The sequence below is a fragment of the Bos taurus genome, chromosome 15 (assembly GCF_002263795.3).
Source record: "Bos taurus isolate L1 Dominette 01449 registration number 42190680 breed Hereford chromosome 15, ARS-UCD2.0, whole genome shotgun sequence".
Taxonomy (NCBI): domain Eukaryota; kingdom Metazoa; phylum Chordata; class Mammalia; order Artiodactyla; family Bovidae; genus Bos; species Bos taurus.
Window position 1 is genome coordinate 55,891,268 of NC_037342.1, and position 19,744 is coordinate 55,911,011.

General features: G+C 35.6%; 1 protein-coding gene across 15 annotated transcripts in view; it reads left to right on the forward strand.

The window, feature by feature from the left end:
• Positions 1–19,744, forward strand: part of EMSY (EMSY transcriptional repressor, BRCA2 interacting) — an 80,783-nt gene that overhangs the window by 38,373 nt on the left and 22,666 nt on the right. For 13 of the 15 annotated variants that reach the window (XM_005216306.5, XM_005216314.5, XM_005216308.5 and 10 more), the window contains 5 exon segments: positions 5,091–5,240; positions 7,938–8,108; positions 13,740–13,876; positions 16,346–16,519; positions 18,531–18,729. In XM_005216306.5, coding sequence (XP_005216363.1) covers positions 5,091–5,240; positions 7,938–8,108; positions 13,740–13,876; positions 16,346–16,519; positions 18,531–18,729 — 831 coding nt within the window. 15 annotated transcript variants of the gene reach the window in all.

Genomic DNA, 19,744 nt, shown 5'->3' on the forward strand with positions numbered 1-19,744 from the left:
GAGGCAGGTAAGGTGGTCTGGTATTCCCATCTCTTTCAGAATTTTCCAGTTTGTTGTGATTGACACAGTCATAGGCTTTAGCATAGTCAATGAAACAGAAGTAGGTATTTTTCTGGAATTCCCTTGCTTTTTCTATGATCCAATGGATATTGGCAATTTGATCTCTGGTTCCTCTGCCTTGTCTAAATCCAGTTTGTACATCTGGGAGTTCTTGGTTCATGTACTATTGAAGCCTAGCTTGGAAGATTTTGAGCATTACCTTGCTAGCATGTGAAATGAGTGCAGTTGTGTGGCAGTTTGAGCATTCTTTGGCATTGCCCTTCTTTGGAACTGGAATAAAAACTGACCTTTTCCAGTCCTCTGGCCACTGCTGAATTTTCCAAATTTGCTGGCATATTGAGTGAAGCACTTTCACAGCATCAACTTTTTAGGATTTGAAATAGCTCAGCTGGAATTCCATTACCTCTACTAGCTTTTTCGTATAGTACTTCAGAAGGCCTTTGACTTCACACTTCAGGATGTCTGACTCTAGGTGAGTGATCACATCATCCTGGTTATCTGAGTCATTAAGACACTGTTTTGTATAGTTCTTCTGTGTATTCTTTCCATCTCCTCTTAATATCTTCTGCTTCTGTTAGGTCCATACCATTTCTGTCCTTTATTGTACCCATCTCTGCATGAAATGTTCCCTTGGTATCTAATTTTCCTGAAGAAATCTCTAGTCTTTTTCGTCACATCCTCCACTGTTTTTGAGAGCACCCTTAGGTTTGAACTTCTCCATGCTCTGTTACAAATGAGTTCAGTTTCTCTGGGAAGAGGCTAGGGAGCTATCTGAGACCTGTTTTTATCCTCAGGCAGCTCTGGAACTCTGGGGGTAGGGTCATGGCAGTCTTTTCTATGTATGTTACCCCTGCTCTGTAAGCTGACAGCACTCAGTGAAGTCAAGTGTGGGAGAGTGGGCAAGCAGCCTGAGATCCTCTCGGCTTGCTTTCCCCAGTGGTGGAGCCACTGTCTTACAAGCCAGAGTGGTCACGAGCCTAATATTCTCAGAGGCTTTTTGCCCAAGATAGAGCCATGGATTGGGGGCTGGGCAAAAGGGAGTAGCCACCTCTTGACTGCAGTGGCCTGTGACTTAGCAGCAGGTACCAGGGAGCAGGATGAGATAAGCTGAAGTCCTTCTACTCCTCAGAAGAAAGCCCTCCAACTAGGAGCTGGAGAAGGAGGAAACACTGTGCCCTTGACTATGGCAGTCTGGAGAGGAGTCCTTGCTTCACATGTAGGGAGGGATGACGAGGAACAGGTCTTAGTTTAAATATTAGAGATTTCCCCTGTCTTACTAAATGTATTCTTGAATAGATGTTTTTCATTTAGTCTTAGGACTGTCACCAGAGCCTTTCATTGGTTGGTTTTATTTATTTATTTTTGAAAAATCATTTTCACCAGTTTCATTGTCAGCAGAACTCCTTATGCTTTCTTGTCAGAAATCAATCTCTTGAATGGTTTTTGTAATTTGCTTATTTTAAATTGAGGTATAATTGACATATAACATATTATTAGTTTGAGGTGTATAACATAATGATTGATATATGCATGTATTATGAAATGACCCCAATAAGTTTAATTAACATCCATTACCACACAAAGAGGAGAGTGAAAAAGTTGCCTTAAAGCTCAACATTCAGAAAACTAAGATCATGGCATCCAGTCCCATCACTTCATGACAAATAGGGAAACAGTGGAAACAGTAGTTGACTTGATTTTTCTGGGCTCCAAAATCACTGCAGATGGTAATTGCAGCCATGAAATTAAAAGACGCTTACTCCTTGGAAGGAAAGTTATGACCAACCTAGACAGCATATTAAAAAGCAGAGACATTACTTTGCCAACAAAGGTCCATCTAGTCAAGGCTATGGTTTTTCCAATGGTCATGTTTGAATGTGAGAGTTGGACTGTGAAGAAAGCTGAGTGCCGAAGAATTGATGCTTTTGAACTGTGGTGTTAGAGAAGACTCTTGAGAGTCCCTTGGACTGCAAGGAGATCCAACCAGTCCATCCTAAAGGAGATCGGCCCTAGGTGTTCATTGGAAGGACTGATTTTGAAGCTGAAACTCCAATACTTTGGCCACCTGATGTGAAGAGCTGCCTCATTTGAAAAGACCCTGATGGTGGGAAAGATTGAGGGCAGGAGGAGAAGGGGACAACAGAGGATGAGATGGTTGGATGGCATCACCGACTTGATGGACATGTGTTTGGGTGGACTCCGGGAGTTGGTGATGGACAGGGAGGCCTGGCATGGTGCAGTTCATGGGACACGACTGAGTGACTGAACTGAACTAACTGAACTGAACTACACAATTGGCTTCCCAGGTGGCTCAGTGGTAAAGAGTCTGCCTGCCAGTATAGGAGATACAGAAGATGCAGGTTCCATCCCTGGGTTGGGAAGATCCCCTGGAGGAGAAAATAGCAACTACTCTAGTATTGTTGCCTGAAAAATTCCATACAGAGAGGAGCCTGGTTGGCTACAATCCATGTGGTTGCAAAATGTTGGACATAACTGAGCAGTTGAGCACACCACACAGTTTGTTTTGTTTTGATTTGGTGATGTTAGGGCCAAAATCTTGGCTTTCTCTGCCCTCTGAAGCCGAATAAAAAAATACGAAGACAGAGTTTGGAGGAATTAGAAAGGTGGCTTTAATCCTCAGCCAGCAGAGGGTGGAGGAACCTGATAGGCTGCAGTCCAGGGGGTCGCTAAGAGTCAGACACGACTGAGCGGTTCACTTTCACTTTTCACTTTGATGCATTGGAGAAGGAAGTGGCAACCCACTCCAGTGTTCTTACCTGGAGAATCCCAGGGACAGGGGAGCCTGATGGGCTGCCATCTGTTGGGTCGCACAGTCGGATACTATTGAAGCGACTTAGCAGCAGCAGCAGAGGGCGACACAACAGCCTCATGCCTCAAGACCTGAACTTCCACCTCTATGAGGAGTCTAAGAGCTTATATAAGATGAGGGCTTGCAGTCAGGAGTCAATGATGAGGACCAAAGGTGTAAGGATCTTGTATTCTTCCTCTTGCATTGTTTCTAAAAACAATGATAGGGTGGCATCAGGTAACCCAGTAATTGAATCTGGCAGTTTGGTAGCCCTGTGGCCTTCTTTCTGTAGTGCAAAAAGAGAAAAACTATGAGGGGTGGTCTATGAAGCGAGTGCTATAAAGGTGAGCACCAGATTCAGGATGTAATTCACAGAGAGTCAAAGGATAATAGGTGCAAAATGTAGCTCATGTCGAGTTAGGGGGCAGAAAAGCAATCTTAGTTACAGACTAGAGATTAGGATTGATGCTTTTGAATTGCAGTGCTGGAGAAGACTCTTGAGAGTCCCTTGGACAGCAAGGAGATCAAACCAATCAATCCTAAAGGAAATCAACCCTGAATATTCATTGGAAGGACTGATGTGAAAACTCCAGTCCTTTGGCCACCTGATGTGAACAGTAGACATTGGTAAAGACCTTGATGCTGGGAAAGATTGAGGGCAAGAGAAGAAGGGGCTGACAGAGGATGAGATGGTTGTATGGCATCACTGACTCAATGGACATGAGTTTGAGCAAACTCCAGGAAATAGTGAAGTACCGGGAAGCCTGGCATGCTGCAGTCCACGGGGTCACAAATAGTCAGACACGACTGAGTGACTGAACAACAACAGATTAGGAACAGTTAAAGTAAAAAGTAGGAATGATCAGGCCTGCTGACTGTTCTCTTTATCTTCTTTGTTCTCAGGAAAGGGAAAGAAAAAACTTAATTCCTCTTTTTTCCTATTTACTGCAACAATGAGAGGAATGGTTTTAAAAGCATGGGAGTTATCTTCTTTATGTACCTTAAGCATTGTTGTAATTCATTAATGAGATAATTCTAGAAATCATTTTTCCCCTACAGCTTTATAGTTTATGATTTATTATAATAAGAATTTGTTTATACAGTAGTAATACTTTTTTTTCTATTGAATCCTTGCTATGTATTAGGCAACTCACAATTTTCCCATAATTAATCTTCACAACAATCCTAGAAGGTATATATACTAATATTATCTTTATTTTATGAATGGAAAGCTGAGTCATAAAGATCATTAAGTAATTTGACTAATTATGCCTAGATGTTATTATTTTAATTTCTTTGTTGGGTATAAGTATTTTATAATTATTTAAGGCTATTAAATAAATATATTTGTTTGCTACCTCATATCTTAACCTAAATCACCATCCAAAAAAGTAATAAAAATTTTAGTTGTCTATTGAAATACATTGTATTCCATGAATTATTTCAGTGAAGTTTAGTGGGGAAAAAGTGTTACCAAAATTTTCCTTCCTTAGTTAACAGCTGTTAGGACTTAAATTTGTTGTTAGCATGAGAGATTTCTTTTAAATGGACATCTAAAATTTGGAAAGTCAATGTAACAGTAACATTTAAATGGAAAAATGTATGAAAAATATAACATCACCACCCTAATATTTTAATTTTATTTTTATATATTGTTTTCAAATTCTTGTCCACATGTGTATTTTATGTAGGTTCAATAACAGCATATTCTTTACTTTTGACAAAGTGAGCTATTTAAATACTTTAAAATAAGTTTAAAAATAAAAGGTTCAAAAAGAAAATGTTCTTGCTTTTTGTAATCTTAAGAGGTTAGAAAAATCTTTGATAGAGTAGAGAATATATAAAAGCTACATTAACTTATTTTTGTCTTCTAATCCTTTCATCCCAAGTATTTGCATAGAACACAGATTGTCTGTGAAAGTTAAGATCAATGGCTAATTTGGTTTGAAAGCTCTCATATGATGTAATCATAGACAAAAATCATTTTTTATTAACAACTTGTTAAATAGTTTTTGTATTTTAATTATATTCCTGAATCAAAGAAATTTGGAAAGATAGGAGTTTGAGGGATAAAAGTTAAAAGAGTATTATTTATCAATATGAAAGAAAGCTTCTTTAGTCAAGACTCAGTAAATGTGTATAACTGCTGCCCTCTTGGGTTGATATAAACCACGTTATTAAAAAATAATTTGTATTGAGATTTATCTTTCTTCTTTCAAAGGTGTTAAAATCATCACACAACAAGTTCAACCAAGTAAAATCTTACCCAAACCAGTGACAGCAACTCTGCCTACCAGTAGCAATTCCCCTATTATGGTGGTTAGCAGTAATGGTGCAATTATGACAACTAAACTGGTAACCACTCCTACTGGTAAGTTATCTTGAGCATCAGTCCATTCATTCATCATACTCACTGAGTAATTTCTCTGACTCAGTAATTTGCTTGACATTGGGAATATAGAAATTCAGGAGACAGTTCTTTAAAGAGGCCTCTCTTGACTCTTCCCTCCTCCCAACTCGAATTAGCTCTCTGCTGTTGTCATGGTCCTCTTCTTTTCCTTTGTAACACATACTACAGTTTCTAATTACTTAGGTACTTTTTTGTCAATTGTTTGATGTTAATTACTTTATTAGCTCATGAGCTCCATGAGGATAAAGGACGGTATCTGTGTTATTCACCATATGTATGTAGAGCTGATCTGTAAGTAGGTGTTCAGTCAGGATTTGTTGAGTGAATGAAAACGCAGTCCCAGCCCAAGAGAATCTCACCCTGATGAGGCTGAGAATCGTTGTTACATTATTGTATGGTAAGTGTTAGTCTGACTGAGAGAAGCATTGGATGCCATTTTACCCAGGTATGAGAGTATCCAGACTGTGGCCCAAGGAAGTGAAATAGTACCATCCTTTGTGACTTTGACCAGTTTAATTCCTCTCAGTCTTTTCTGTTGTCTATTTCTATGTGATCATAATACCTTTACCAAATCTGGTATGTTAAGTCCCCAGGAGAGTGCTTTACTAGCCATTACTATAATAGCCATTACTATAAATTAATGTTAGAATTAGTATTATCCATTGGTGTTATTTTAAATTGGTGTAACTCTTGCCAGACTCTTTGAAGAGGGCCAAATTTAGATGATGAGATGAGATTGTTGGCTGCATCACTGTCTCAATGGACGTGAGTTTGTGCAAACTCCAGGAGATAGTGAAGGACAGGGAAACCTGGCATACTGTAGTCCATGGGGTCGCAAAGAGTCGGACATGACTTAACAACCGAACAACAACAATTTAGATGATAGAATCTGAAGAGTGTAAAATGATTCCTTTCTCAAGTTTATAAGCTATCACCTATTGGCCATTATGTAAAAGTGTGTATAAACATTACCCTTAGTCTCCCTTAAGCTTTAATGTCTCCATTTTCAGAAACAAAACAGAGACTTATGTTAAGCAACATCACATGGCCACATAGTCTATAAAAGACAGGACTGGAATTTGAATCCAGGTCTCTTTGACTCCCAAAACTTTTTTTAAAAAGGTTGTGATAAAATATAGATAACATGAAATTTATCATTTTCACCATTTCTAAGTGTACAGTTCATTGGCATTAAGTACATTAACGTTGTTTTGCAGCCATTACAACCATCTAGCTCCAAAACATTTTTGTTTTCCCAAACTGAAACTGCCCATTAAACAATAACTCTCCATTCCCACCTGCTTCCAATCCCTGACAACCGCCATTCTGCAATAATACTTCATCTTCTTGCAAAGCCTATGTTTTAAAAACAGTTTTTCTTTTATTGAATCTATCATTCTTCACCCAAAACTTTTCTCCATTTTGTACAAAGATGTGATTCCTCATGTTAGGGAAAGGTAGTGAAAAATAATGTATCCTTATATATCTATGTTAGAATAAATGTTTCTGCAAAATTTAAAACAAAAGCTAACGTTGAAATATTTTCCAGTTATAATTAATTCAAGCTGTGTATCTTCATAGCATATTTATTTTGTACTAGATTTGTTTTTCTGATTTAGATGTATGTTTGTAATCAGTTTAATTCTACTTAATGTTCCTCCGCTTCTTCCTTTTTTTGGGTAGTGATTGTATTTTAAAATGGTAAATACTAACTGGATAAAACCAATTTTAGGGGGGTTTTGAAAATGATTATTACAGTGACTTCTGAACCTAATTATGAAAAAAATGTTTTCAGTTGAAGAAAGTGTTACCTGAATTATCTTCTTTCTCCTCAAAACTAACTGTTCTTAGGAACAGTTTTAGAAACTTAGGAATAGTGTTTCTGAGTTACCAGATGTGTGAGATGCTACAATAGGCTAATCTGGTTAATTTTTAGTTCCTGTTTGGGGGAAAGAAAAAGTCCTAAAAATAGTGGGTACGAGTGTAAAATCTTTTTGAGAGATATGAAGAAAAATATTCTAACAGGTCAGTTAAAGTTGAGGAAATATGTAAATAGTGAATTTTCTCAGTAAAAAAATATTCCTGGCAACTCTTGGCAGCTACAACTTTAATCTCTAGTAAAATGATGGAATAACTCTCTAATGATGGAAATATATTTAGAGGGTAGCAGAGTACAAAACAGTAAAAGTTTATAAAATTTTAGGCAAACAATATACTGCCTTATTTGCTGAGTGCTGACGTTGGATTTGGCACTGAGAGCATAAAACAGATGCGGAGACCTTGAAATCTATAACAGAAATATCTAAAATGCTCTGGCAGGAAAGATGATTAAATTTAAGTTTCTTTTGGCACCAAGCTAGTGGAAGAAGGGTAGTGGAAGAAGGGAACAGAGTTAGTTATGCTTTTCTTGGGGTTAGTAATTTGATGCAACACATCACAAAATTTTATGTGTAAAGTTAATTCAAATTGAGTTGGCTGTAGTTCTTGCTATGTGCATTGAAAACTGGCTGTAAATTGTTATTTAATGGCTTGACACCTTGAAATTCCATTTTCAAGTTAAAGCAATGTAGATTACATTGAATTACAGTTAAACTGTATAAATTGTCATTCTTCTAAAAGTGATGACAAGTTTTTTTCTTGGCTTTTCCCTTTTTATAGGCACACAGGCAACCTATACTCGGCCAACAGTGAGCCCATCTATAGGTCGGATGGCTGCAACCCCTGGAGCTGCAACCTACGTGAAAACTACCAGTGGTAGCATTATTACAGTAGTACCCAAATCATTAGCTACCTTGGGGGGCAAGATAATTAGCAGTAATATAGTTTCTGGTAGGTATATCTGAAATATGTTAAAGGTATAGGTGACCAATAAGAGGAAAAAACATTTCACTGTCAAGGGATACTGTTTTGATCTCAGTTTTCTGCTTAGAAATCTAGAACTTGGTTTTTAGCCCTTATGTCTAGTGATTAAGTATAGTTTTTTAGTTCCAGTATAAAATCTTTACATGTTAAGCTTTTGAGAGTTTAAAAATAGAAAGAACATTTAGTTGCTTTTAATCAGAATGGGAGGATTATAGTTTACATTTGCATAGAGATGTTTCATTTATAAAATATTGTCCCATCTATCAATTCATTTCTACCTCAAAACTCTGAAATAGTTGGTATCATCTCCAGTTTATAGGTATAGATGTATTGTACATTTCAAGAGATGAATGTGACCTGTCCAAAGCCACATAAACTAGGCAGTGAAAGAACTAGTATTTATTTGTCTAAATATGTTTGTGGGATCATAATCTCAATTACTGACTAGTATTTATTTGTCTACATATGTTTGCAGGATCATAATCTCATAGTTTCAATTACTAATGTCACTTTAGCTTATTAAAAATAAAAATACTTGAATATTTTTATTTGTTTTTCACCATTTATAATGGCTTTTTACTTTTTAAAAATATTTAACTCAGATAATGAAAGCTAATATTTATTGGTATTTTAGAACCTTACCTGGTTTTTAATGGCTCATTTATTCCTGCAATATTTGAGTTGTATACCCTGAAGTGGAATGTTAACATGGTGTCTATTTTCATCGAATATTGTTTTTTAATTAAAATGATGTGAATAATCTCTGACCAGGCAAGCCCTGTGGACTTTTACTGTCTACCATTTTTGTAGACTAGCTGTATTTTGTATGCCCCCAGTGAATTGTTCTGACATTTTAAAGTGAAGGAATTGAAGTTCCTGGCAGTAATATGATGTTGCTGATAACTCAAGGAGTGAAAAAAAACAAGGCAGGTCGTGGTATTGGCATAAAGCTCTATATTTAAAGCTGCTAACTTTGGCTCTGCTCTTTAAGTGTAAGTGAGAAACTTTGATGTTTGCCAAACTAAGGAGGGTGAAACCAGTAGGGAAAGAATCATCATACTTCAGCTTTTAAGAGGATATTTTAAATAACACAGTTAAAACTAGATTGTAATTTATTACCTGACAATATCTTTAAATAGTATAGAGCACGCACTTAAACTTTATTTTTCAAAAAGTAATCATGTTTTTTTATTAGTGTATAACTTTTTATGACCATAGGGTATTTCTTTATTTAGGTATAAGTTCTTAATACCATATAGCTTGAAGGAATGTCATGAAGCCTCTTGGTTTCAAACCTTATTTATGATTTAGCTGCTTTGTGTGAGGTTAGAGCAGTATACACAAGCACATTTTCCTAGAAGCAAAGAGGCAGTGAGGTATATACCCTACACTTGTAAACATACCTTTGTTCTAAAATATAAAGTAACTGGTGGTTAGTTGCTATTTCAAGTGTATAGATACATAGAGGAAGAGCTCTTAAACTTTTTCAGCACTGTAGGGTATAATGGGCTCACAGCTGAAATAGCTGTATTCATTGCGTGGGGCTCGTTTTGCCTCTACCTCTGCTTCACTATTTGACACTTTCATTCTAAAGAACTTCTCTCATTTCTGAGTACTTTAAACTAATCCTTATGTTACGTGTCAGTGTTTCTTATTATATTCTCGTTCCATGATACTGGGGTTATTGGTCAGTTTTTAAATTTTCAATCCCTGTCTTTTCACAGTAAACCAATAAGCCAGGTTGAATGAATTTAGACAGTTTTCTACCTTAATCTGTGATCCGATGCTGGATGCTAGAGTCAATGCCCTCACCACCCCCACAACAAAAAAGAAATGCTTTTCTTAAAATACACTCATACATCTGGCTTTGAGAATGGAAGGCTTTTTAAAAAAAAATAATACTTTTATGTTTATTGTGGGGAATTTAGAAAATACAGAAAGGTATACAAAGAAAACTAAAAACCTATAATTTTTGCCATCTAGGGAAATAATCTGTGTATATTTCTGTTTATTCCTTTTTCTATTTAGATTTCTGTATAAATGTTTTGTGCATATATGTATATTTTAAAAATTAAATATAGATCTATATAATCAGTTTTAATCTTTTTTCATATAATAATATCATTTTCTCATTCCATTAAATGTATTTTGATACCTCACACCCCAGATTAATGACTATACAATATTCTCTCCTATAATGCACCATAATTTAACTGTTTATTCATTGCTGAATGTTTTAGGTTACCTAACAATTTTTTTCTCATTGATAATCCTATGAAGAATATTATTATACATAAATTATTATATGAAATTCTTATTTCCTTTGTATAATGTCCTGGAAGGCAAATTCATGCTTCCAAAGTACTTTCCAGAAAGGTCAAGTTTTTATTTTTATTAGAATAAGCAGTTAAGTTGAAGGCATGACTGTTTTTGCAGTTAGTCATTTATGCAGTCAGATATTTACTTACATGTGTGTGTGTATATATAGAATTATCAGATACGTAAGTCTGTTGGTGAGCTTTGTTGAAAGTTGGTTGAAAAATCGTGTCTGTTTTATGCAGAAGATGGATCCTTTAGAGGTAAACTCATTATCTTGAATCTAAGGACTTTATGAGAACCTATTACAATGGCAGGACTTGATTTTGATTCCCCTTATCTTTAGTACAATGTCCAGGCAAGGGGCTAGTGTTTGTATATATTTGTTCATTCGTTACATTCATTTGTTCATTCGTTATATTCATTTGTTCATTCTTTGAGCAGAGTAACATATAAAAAATTACCCCCAAAACCAAAATTGCCAGAGTGATTTAAGAATCAGTGAATAATAAAGTCTAGGCCAATTAATTTGTGTTCTTTACGCCTGCGTTCCATAAGGCTCAAAGTTTTACAGGCATCTTATTTTTGAATAAGAATCTCTGGAATGCGTCAGTGTCATAGCCTATGATCCAAATGTGATTCACAGTTACTTGCACCTATTGTATGTTGACTCTATAAGTAAGGACTGTATGTCTAGGTGAGTTCTCTAATATGCTATGAGCTAGATGTGGGGTTGGGTGCTGTGATACACAGTGATGTACACAAGGGATATTCTGTGCCCTACAGAATGCTAAACAGGTGAACTTCATACATTGTCTTGTAACATGAGAACTATAGGCTGAATGCTATGAAAGTATAGAGGAAGACTTTTTTTTAAATGAGTAATACTTCTTACTTCAATATAATAGATATCACCTGAGATACAAAAATATACTATTAGAATTTTAAATTTTTACAATTTGATAGTTCTAGTTATAAATCGTATTCTATCTTAATATAATACTGTACTTGCTTTTCCTTATGTTATGCCCTTTTCTTCAGTTTTCTAACACACTGCCTCCCATTTTGTTAAGCTAGTGAACTTGGTTTGCAGCTGTCTCACAAATTGACACACCTGTAATAGAAAGGATTTGATATTTTCATAGTTATAAAGATAATTCATTTGTTAAGTAAGTTTTGTCAAAAATGTGACCCTTATACTTTGCTATAAAATTAAAGCTTGGTTTACATTTCCTTGAGCTAGTATTTAATGCTTACTTTCTAAAAACATTTTTTTATTAACCAAATATTTGATGAGGGAGCATTGTCAGAGAAGGCATCATAGTTAATCACATGAGGAATTGGAGTTAATAAGAGTTAAAGTTGATATAAGTAAATAATAGGCAGCTTGGTTTTTGTGGCTTTTAACAGCTTACTATTCACAGACCACAGATAAAGGAAAAAATATTTGTGAAACTGGCCCATGGACAAAAGTGCTTTTTTATGTAACCTGAGCATGTTACCTCAGACTGATAGAGGCATTAGATGATGGCAAGTGTATTATATTGTAACAAGATTGCCAAAAATTGATACATAACTAGAACATTCTTATTCTTATCAATCTTATTTCCGAAACTATAGTAGAGAATGCTAAGGTTTCCCAGTAGAAAATAATAAAATTTTAATTTTTCTTCTCAAGAGTATATTAATCAGTCATGTATTTAATGTGTATCCATTCTGTGCTTAGTCATTTGATAAATGATATGCAAGCCTGTAGAGGAAAACTATGACTTGCCTGTTTGCATAGCCAGAGGAAATTCTAGGTATAAAGGGTGCATTGGGTCTAGTATGCTCAAGGACTGATGTGGAAATCAGCACACTGAAGAAGAGATATATATTGGGTAATCCTGAAAATTAAAGTCTGATGGAACCTGGAGGGCTAAGCTGAAGAGTTTGGTCTTTGTGTGGTAGATAATAGGAAGCCATAATAAAAGAAAATACTCGTTAAACTATAGAGATTATGGTGTACATTGTGCAGTGGGAACAAATAAGATCAAATTATAAAGGATTTTGAAACCGAAGAAGGCAAGTTGAAACGAAATGCAGTGAGGATTTGAAAGGCTTTTGACCAGTTTCACATGTTGTTGGTTCGTGGCATGATGAAATGAGGTGGTGTTTTGTTTTGTTTTGTTTTAAGAATGTTTGCTATGGCAGGATACATCAGAGCTATTTGCGTGACAGAGAAGCTTGAAATAGGGAGAAGATACCGGAAAGCAAGAGAGATGTGGGCCTATCTGTTGAGCTGACATTGATAACATTTTGAAAGAAGACATTTGTTATGACAAATTTAGTTCATTTGTATACTCACTGAATGATAACTTGAGTAATTGCAATACAGTGTGTGCTAAACACTGAGGAGTCAGTGGTATAAAAAAATATGGTTGGAGCTAAGGGGCTGTTATTTTGTTAGAGGATGCAGAGTGAAGACAAGGCAAGAATCAAAGATTTGCACCAGGATTTCCAATTTGAACAATTAGAAGAATATAGGGTATGAATATGATAGGAAGATAAATTCGATAGAAGAGAAACATATTGTGGAAGTATGTGCGGGAGAGGGTAAGATACTAATATGTTTGGATTGGTAGATATAGATCTATTATATAGAACTTAATGATTGAAAATATAAATTTATATATTTAAGTATATAAATTAGGGTTTCATCCTCAGACTTTTCAGAGTGTTGGAAATTATAAGAGTATGTGTTTCATCTGACTTGGTCTGGGACTAGTGTTTATTTTCTTTTTTGTTCTCATAAAAATAAATGACATTTCTTTTTCATAAATTTTCTCTACAATTTAGTGTTATATGAGAATTTTGATATACATTTATCCTTTTTTATATTCTTTTTTTGAAGCGTTTTCCTGTCATACTAGTCACACAGGTAATACTATTGAGTTTGGGAGAAATGTTTGTCATAAAATAGTCTAATTTGTTCCAGTGAACTAGTCAGAAGAAAAATATCGATAGGGAAGCAGATGGTGATATATTTAGATTCTGAGTTTGTTATGTAGGTCTTCAGATTCCAAAAAGATGAATGCTGTAAGAATCGATTCTTAATATTCTTTCATTCTAGGACAACTTGTAATTTATTATTCCAAGGCCTTCATTTTCATCCTCATGACAGCTTTGACATCATCTGGGGTGACACTGACTACATGTATTTAATTGTGTACAACATGAATAGAAATAACCAAATATCACTAGTCCTTAACTCAGGCCTCCTTTTCTCCCCCCTTCTCTAAGGAACGACTACCAAAATCACTACAATCCCCATGACTTCCAAGCCCAATGTGATTGTTGTGCAAAAGACTACAGGAAAAGGAACGACCATTCAAGGCCTCCCGGGCAAAAACGTTGTCACAACGTTGCTAAATGCTGGAGTAAGTAAGAGCTTAAACTACAGACTGAGCAGTCCACTGAGGATTTTAAAGACCAGCTATATAAATATTTGTCTAAGGACTTTAGAACCCACAATGGATAGAATGGCTTGATTTACTCCTGCTGTGATGTAAAAAACACCACCTATTGATGCCATTTTTTACAGTAGTTTCTAAAACATGTTGCTATTGACTATGTTGCTTATGACCATGATTTCAGTCTTAGCTTGGTTCAGATGGAAGATTTTACCAGCTTAACTCAGAGGGAACTCTGTCAGTGGACAGTTCTATTGCTGCCTATGGCCAGTAGATACCAGTCTCGTATTGGACATAGGCTAGGCAAAGAGAAGTATTTGCCGCTAAGACTAAATTAATGATAAGGATTTGTTACTTTCACTTTTACTTCTTGAGCTAGTGGGAAAAAAATCAAGTAAATTAGAGATGCATTTATAGTTCTGAAGGCAATTGTTACGAGGTTAAGAGATTTGAAGTTAGCCAAACCTAGGCTTTGTCTCTGAGTATCATAGGTGTTTGGCTAACTTATTCCATTTCTCTCATCCATAATTTCCTCATTTGTACATTGGTGATCTCTACCAGTGAGTTTGTTGAGTTATGAGTAACTAACTGGTAACTGTTTTAAAAGTGCTTAAAACAGTACCTGGCCCATAAGTCCTCAATAAATTGTTTCTTCTTACTGTTATTATTCTTTGTACTTAACTATAGAGGTTTGGTAGTATCTCTACTTTGCTAGAAAAAAGAATACTATGCTTCATTGTAGTTGATCTCTAGTGGCTTCCTTGGCATCATAGTCTTTACAGTGCTGGTGGGTGTCTAGTATTAGATATTTTCATCATGTAGGAAAGTATAGATTATTCCCAGCCTCAGTTCACATAGTAAGCCAAAAATAAAGCCAGAATTAGAATATAGATTTTCAGAAATTACATGGTTTGTAATTTCATGGAACTTGATATTAAAAGAGAGGGGTACCATGTACTCTAGGTCCTATGGTCATATAGATATAAAAATAGTATATGTGAGTACTAGCTGCTATATATATCTAATAGCAAAAAGTTTGATGCAAGAAATGATAGTCAAACAAGAAGATCAGGGTATAAGACCATCCTCTTCACCACATAGGTACATGCACCTATACTCGTAACTTGCTTACCTGTGCATGTACACACATACACACACACACACCTGTGCATGTATGCACACACACACCAAAAGAGCTTTTTCAGAAAAGCCTGCTAGTCTGTTTTGAATGGGTCTTTATAATTTTACTTGGACAGGGCCCATTGAGCTTCTTAATAAAAGGGCACGCCCACTTGCAAGCTAGCAGCTCTTGGCAAATGATTATAGAGCTCTTTCCAGAGATGCTGCCGTGAAGGGTGTGTTATGTATTAAAATAAGTAATCGCACGGTTGGCAGACACTCCATGTTTTCCTTAGATTATTGCAGCAGATATTTAAACTTGTGAAGTTTGTAATCATTTAACCTAAATTTACAGAGTAATTACCTTTTTGCCAGTTCACCTAGGTGTTTTGTTTTTACTGGCTGCTAAATTTCAGTGGCTGCACATTTAGGTGATGGTGACTGAAAAGAAAAACTGATAAGGTGAAAAAATTTTAGATATTTTCCTTTTTAATTTTATGGATTTTAATTTTTAAAAAATTTTAGTACTTTAGTAAAATGACTGAATTTAATTTGTTAAGCTCAAGTATTGACTCCATAAATGATCAGAAAATAGTACTTAAGAATAAAGCAGATGAAAATGTAGAAAATGGTGAAAAGTTAATGGGCTTAAACTATCTAGTTAGTAGACTAAAGTGATATTAGTAACATGCTAATGTGGGAAATGTCCTAAGTTTTTTCTTTGTATTTTCCAGTGTAACCTCAGAAAAAATGTTAATATTGCTGCTGATTACATTTCTTGCCCACACCATTTCACATAGACATTCTGCTATATAGCCTTATAACTTCATATTTGGGAAACTTAATTTATTTTGTATGTGAACATTTAGCTATTGGTAGAATGCACACTAATTTTTTTATTACACATATGTTTATTTCATATAAACTGTCACATAAAGATGAATATTGAGGGAGCACGACCTGTAGTTCCAACACTTAGAGATAACAGTATATACTCTCTAAATTTTGACTCTTTTAGTATATATATTCTGTGAATGACAGAGAATACTAAGTATTCTTAAAGAAGGTAATTTTTAAAATTCACTCACCAAGAAATATTTACTGCCTTCTTTGGACAGAAGGTTGGTCAGATGACTTCTAAGATCATTTCAACTAGGTCTAACATTTTTGATCACCTGGAAGCTTATACTTTGTTGCACAATTTGCAACCCTTTCCCCATCATCCTGGTAAAACTTTTCTATGATTTTTCAGTAAAAGGACTTTTTTTTCCCATTTAAATGTATATAAATCTCATGTATTTACTGACTTCAATTTAGGGAGAAAAGACTATTCAGACGGTGCCAACAGGAGCAAAGCCAGCTATTATCACTGCTACAAGACCCATCACCAAAATGATTGTAACTCAGCCAAAAGGTATAGGTTCCACAGTTCAACCAGCAGCTAAAATCATCCCAACAAAAATTGTATATGGGCAGCAAGGGAAAACACAGGTATGCTAAGATATGGTGATTTTTCTTGACTCTGGTATATTTCAAATTCCTAAAATTCCAAGGTAGAAATCTGAACAAAAAGATGAGTAACATTGAAAGAACCAGATTATTAAAAGTTATGATTGAGTGTTTATAACCGTCTGTTTTCAAAACCTGTGTTTCTCTTTTCAGTACTTAAAAAAAATTAAATATTTGTATCATGTCATGAGCAAAAATTAGAGAATAGAATCCCCTTGGAGTAAAATTTGCTGAAGGTGTATGTTGTTATTTGAGAAGTAGATGGTTGACAGAGGATAGTAGTTATTCATAATCTGTCAAAGAATATTTTTGTGTAAGCTTATATGACCTTTGAAAGCACTTGAGATATTTACTTATAAATTTTATTTCCTTTAAACCTAAACAATGGAGAAAGTAAAGATCTGTTCATTTTTCAACCAGTAAATGATAAGGGAGCTTTTCTAGAAATTTACCTGGGAAATTGAGGCTCAGGATTTAATCTTGTGTTGGTGGGCTACTGTTTATTTTTCAGGTACTTTACTTTCTTGAGAATATCAAAGGAAATGATGTCAGCTTTGGTTGAAAAATGCCATTTTTAGAATTTTTGTAAAAGATAATTTATCTATAATAGTTTGCCTTTAGAGTCAGTTCCCTCAATATTATAGCCAAATAGTTTATATATCAAAACCATTAGTTTTGTGATTTTTCTAATAAGGTCAAATTGCTTTAAATTTCAGTGGCAACAGTTACATTTGCTCCATCATCTTTGTCATAACCCATGTTTTCATTCTTGAATTTTTGGAAATGGGTGACTTAATAGAGCCTGAAAGATTTAGATTCATATAAATGGAGAAGTAAAAAATAATTGTGGTGAAGTAACATTTTCATTCCATGTACCCCATTGAAGTTAACTCCTGGAGTCCACACTTTGAATTGAATGGTTCAGTGTGAAACTTTCTTCCCGTTTCACTTGTTCTACTGTCTGTGTGGTTTTGACCTTTGCCAAGGTTGATTTGTCACATGTTCTTTATTGACTATAGTAGTTGTCTAAATTGTGGCTCAGCAGTAAAGAGTCTGCCTGCAATGCAGGAGATGCAGGAGATGCAGGTTCAGTCCCTGGGTGGGGAAGATCCCCTGGAGGAGGGAATGGCAACCCACTCCAGTATTGTTGCCTGGAGATTCCCATGGAGAGAGGAGCCTGATGGGCTCGAGTCCATAGGGTTGCAAAGAGTCGGAAATGACTGAGCATGCACGCACACCCAGTTGTCTAAATTAGTGTTCCTTTGGAGATTTCTTACAAGATGACTTAGGTCCTAAGCAAGATTACTTTGTGCAGGTGTGTTAATTAGGAATTTCATTTGGTTGCTAAAAAGAAACCTGAAGAACAGTGGCTTAAACAAATTAGGGTTTTATTTTTATTATGTTGATAAATATTTAGAGGAAGGAAATCCTGGACTGTTATTGTGACTCAAAAATTCTCCTGGGAGATCTGAGGAAATCTTTCCTCTTATGCTGACTATGTATAGTATACATAAATACTTAAATTCTATCACACACACACACACACACACACACGGGAAATCTTTCCTCTTATGCTGACTATGTATAGTATACACAAATACTTAAATTCTATCTCTCTCACACACACACACTTCCCCTGGGAATCTAGGCTCCTTGTGTCTTTCTGTTCTGCCGTCCTTAGCTTGTAGCTATCATTCTTCTATATAACTGCAGATTGTAAAATGATTCCTGAAGTCATTTTAGGCAAGAAAAAACAGAGCAAAGGCTCTTGTCAGGATTGTAACTGTTGTAGCATGAACTGTATATGTGGCCTGGTATAATTGATTCATAGATTGAATTTGTCTGTGGTGATCAATGCTGTGCCCAAAGTATAATAAATGGACAGAGTACTGTTTTCCACGTCAGGAAAATATTTGTTTTATTATGATCTAGAAGTTAAACATATTTTAAATGCTCAAAAATTTATACTGTTGTATTTCCACTTGTCTTCTAGGTTCTTATTAAACCCAAACCAGTGACGTTTCAGGCCACAGTTGTTAGTGAACAAACAAGGCAGCTGGTCACAGAAACATTACAACAAGCCTCCAGGGTGGCAGAGGCTGGTAATTCATCTATTCAAGAAGGAAAGGAAGAACCACAGAGTTATACAGATAGTAGTTCCTCTTCTACAGAGTCCTCCCAAAGTTCCCAAGGTAAGACCCATTTTACTTCTGATTTATATAATTATTGCTGAGATAATGCCCTAGTTCTAAAATAGTTGAATCTAAGGATCTCAAACAAACATGTATACTTTGACTTGTCATTTCTTTTGATTTTATTGTCTTTTGTTTGATGTGAGCAGACATTTTGTTTTTGGTAAGGCTTACCATTCTTTCTTGCCTGGCATATGTTCATCAAATAATTCATAAACTAGGTGATGATTTGGGGAGATAGATATTATCAAACTGGATAGAGCTGTGATTCCTTTTGTTTGCTTTGAGTAAGTAGAAGTGTGCAAGAAAGTGAGTGTACCTTTTGAAATGATTTTTGCTGAACCTTGAGAAAGGATCATGGTGGCCAGAGATAGGCCTATAAATGGGCTGTATGTGGGTGTTCATACATTGCAGTTTGCATGGAATAAGTCTTAGTTTATTTCTGTTCTAGAATAATAATAGCACTCTCTTTCACTCTCATAGGTGTTCCAGTTTAGATGATAATTGTGTGGTTGTCCTAATTATAAGGAAGGTGATATGAAGCCAGGCTCCATAGTAGGGAAACTAGTTATAGTTAGTGCTATTTTAATTATGTTGTTCTAGGGAGTCACTTATTGAAATAAACTCAATGATCATAAGCTTTGAGATTTTCTACAAATCTAGTACCTGTGTCTGTCAGTTACCTTAACCACCCATATTGATCATAAACTTTGAGACTTTGTACAAATCTAGACCCTGATGCTGGGAAAGATTGAGGACAAGAGGAGAAGGGGGCGACAGAGGATGAGATGGTTGGATGGCATCACTGACTAAATGGACATGAGTTTGAGCAAACTCAGGGAGATAGTGAAGGACAGGGAGGCCTGGCGTGCTGCAGTTCATGGAGTTGCAAAGAGCTGGACATGACTGAGCAACTGCACAACAACAACAGATCTAGTACCCGTGTGTGTGTCAGTTACCGTCACCACCCAGGTAGTATATTTATGCCTGTACTTAGAAGCTCTGATATATTGAA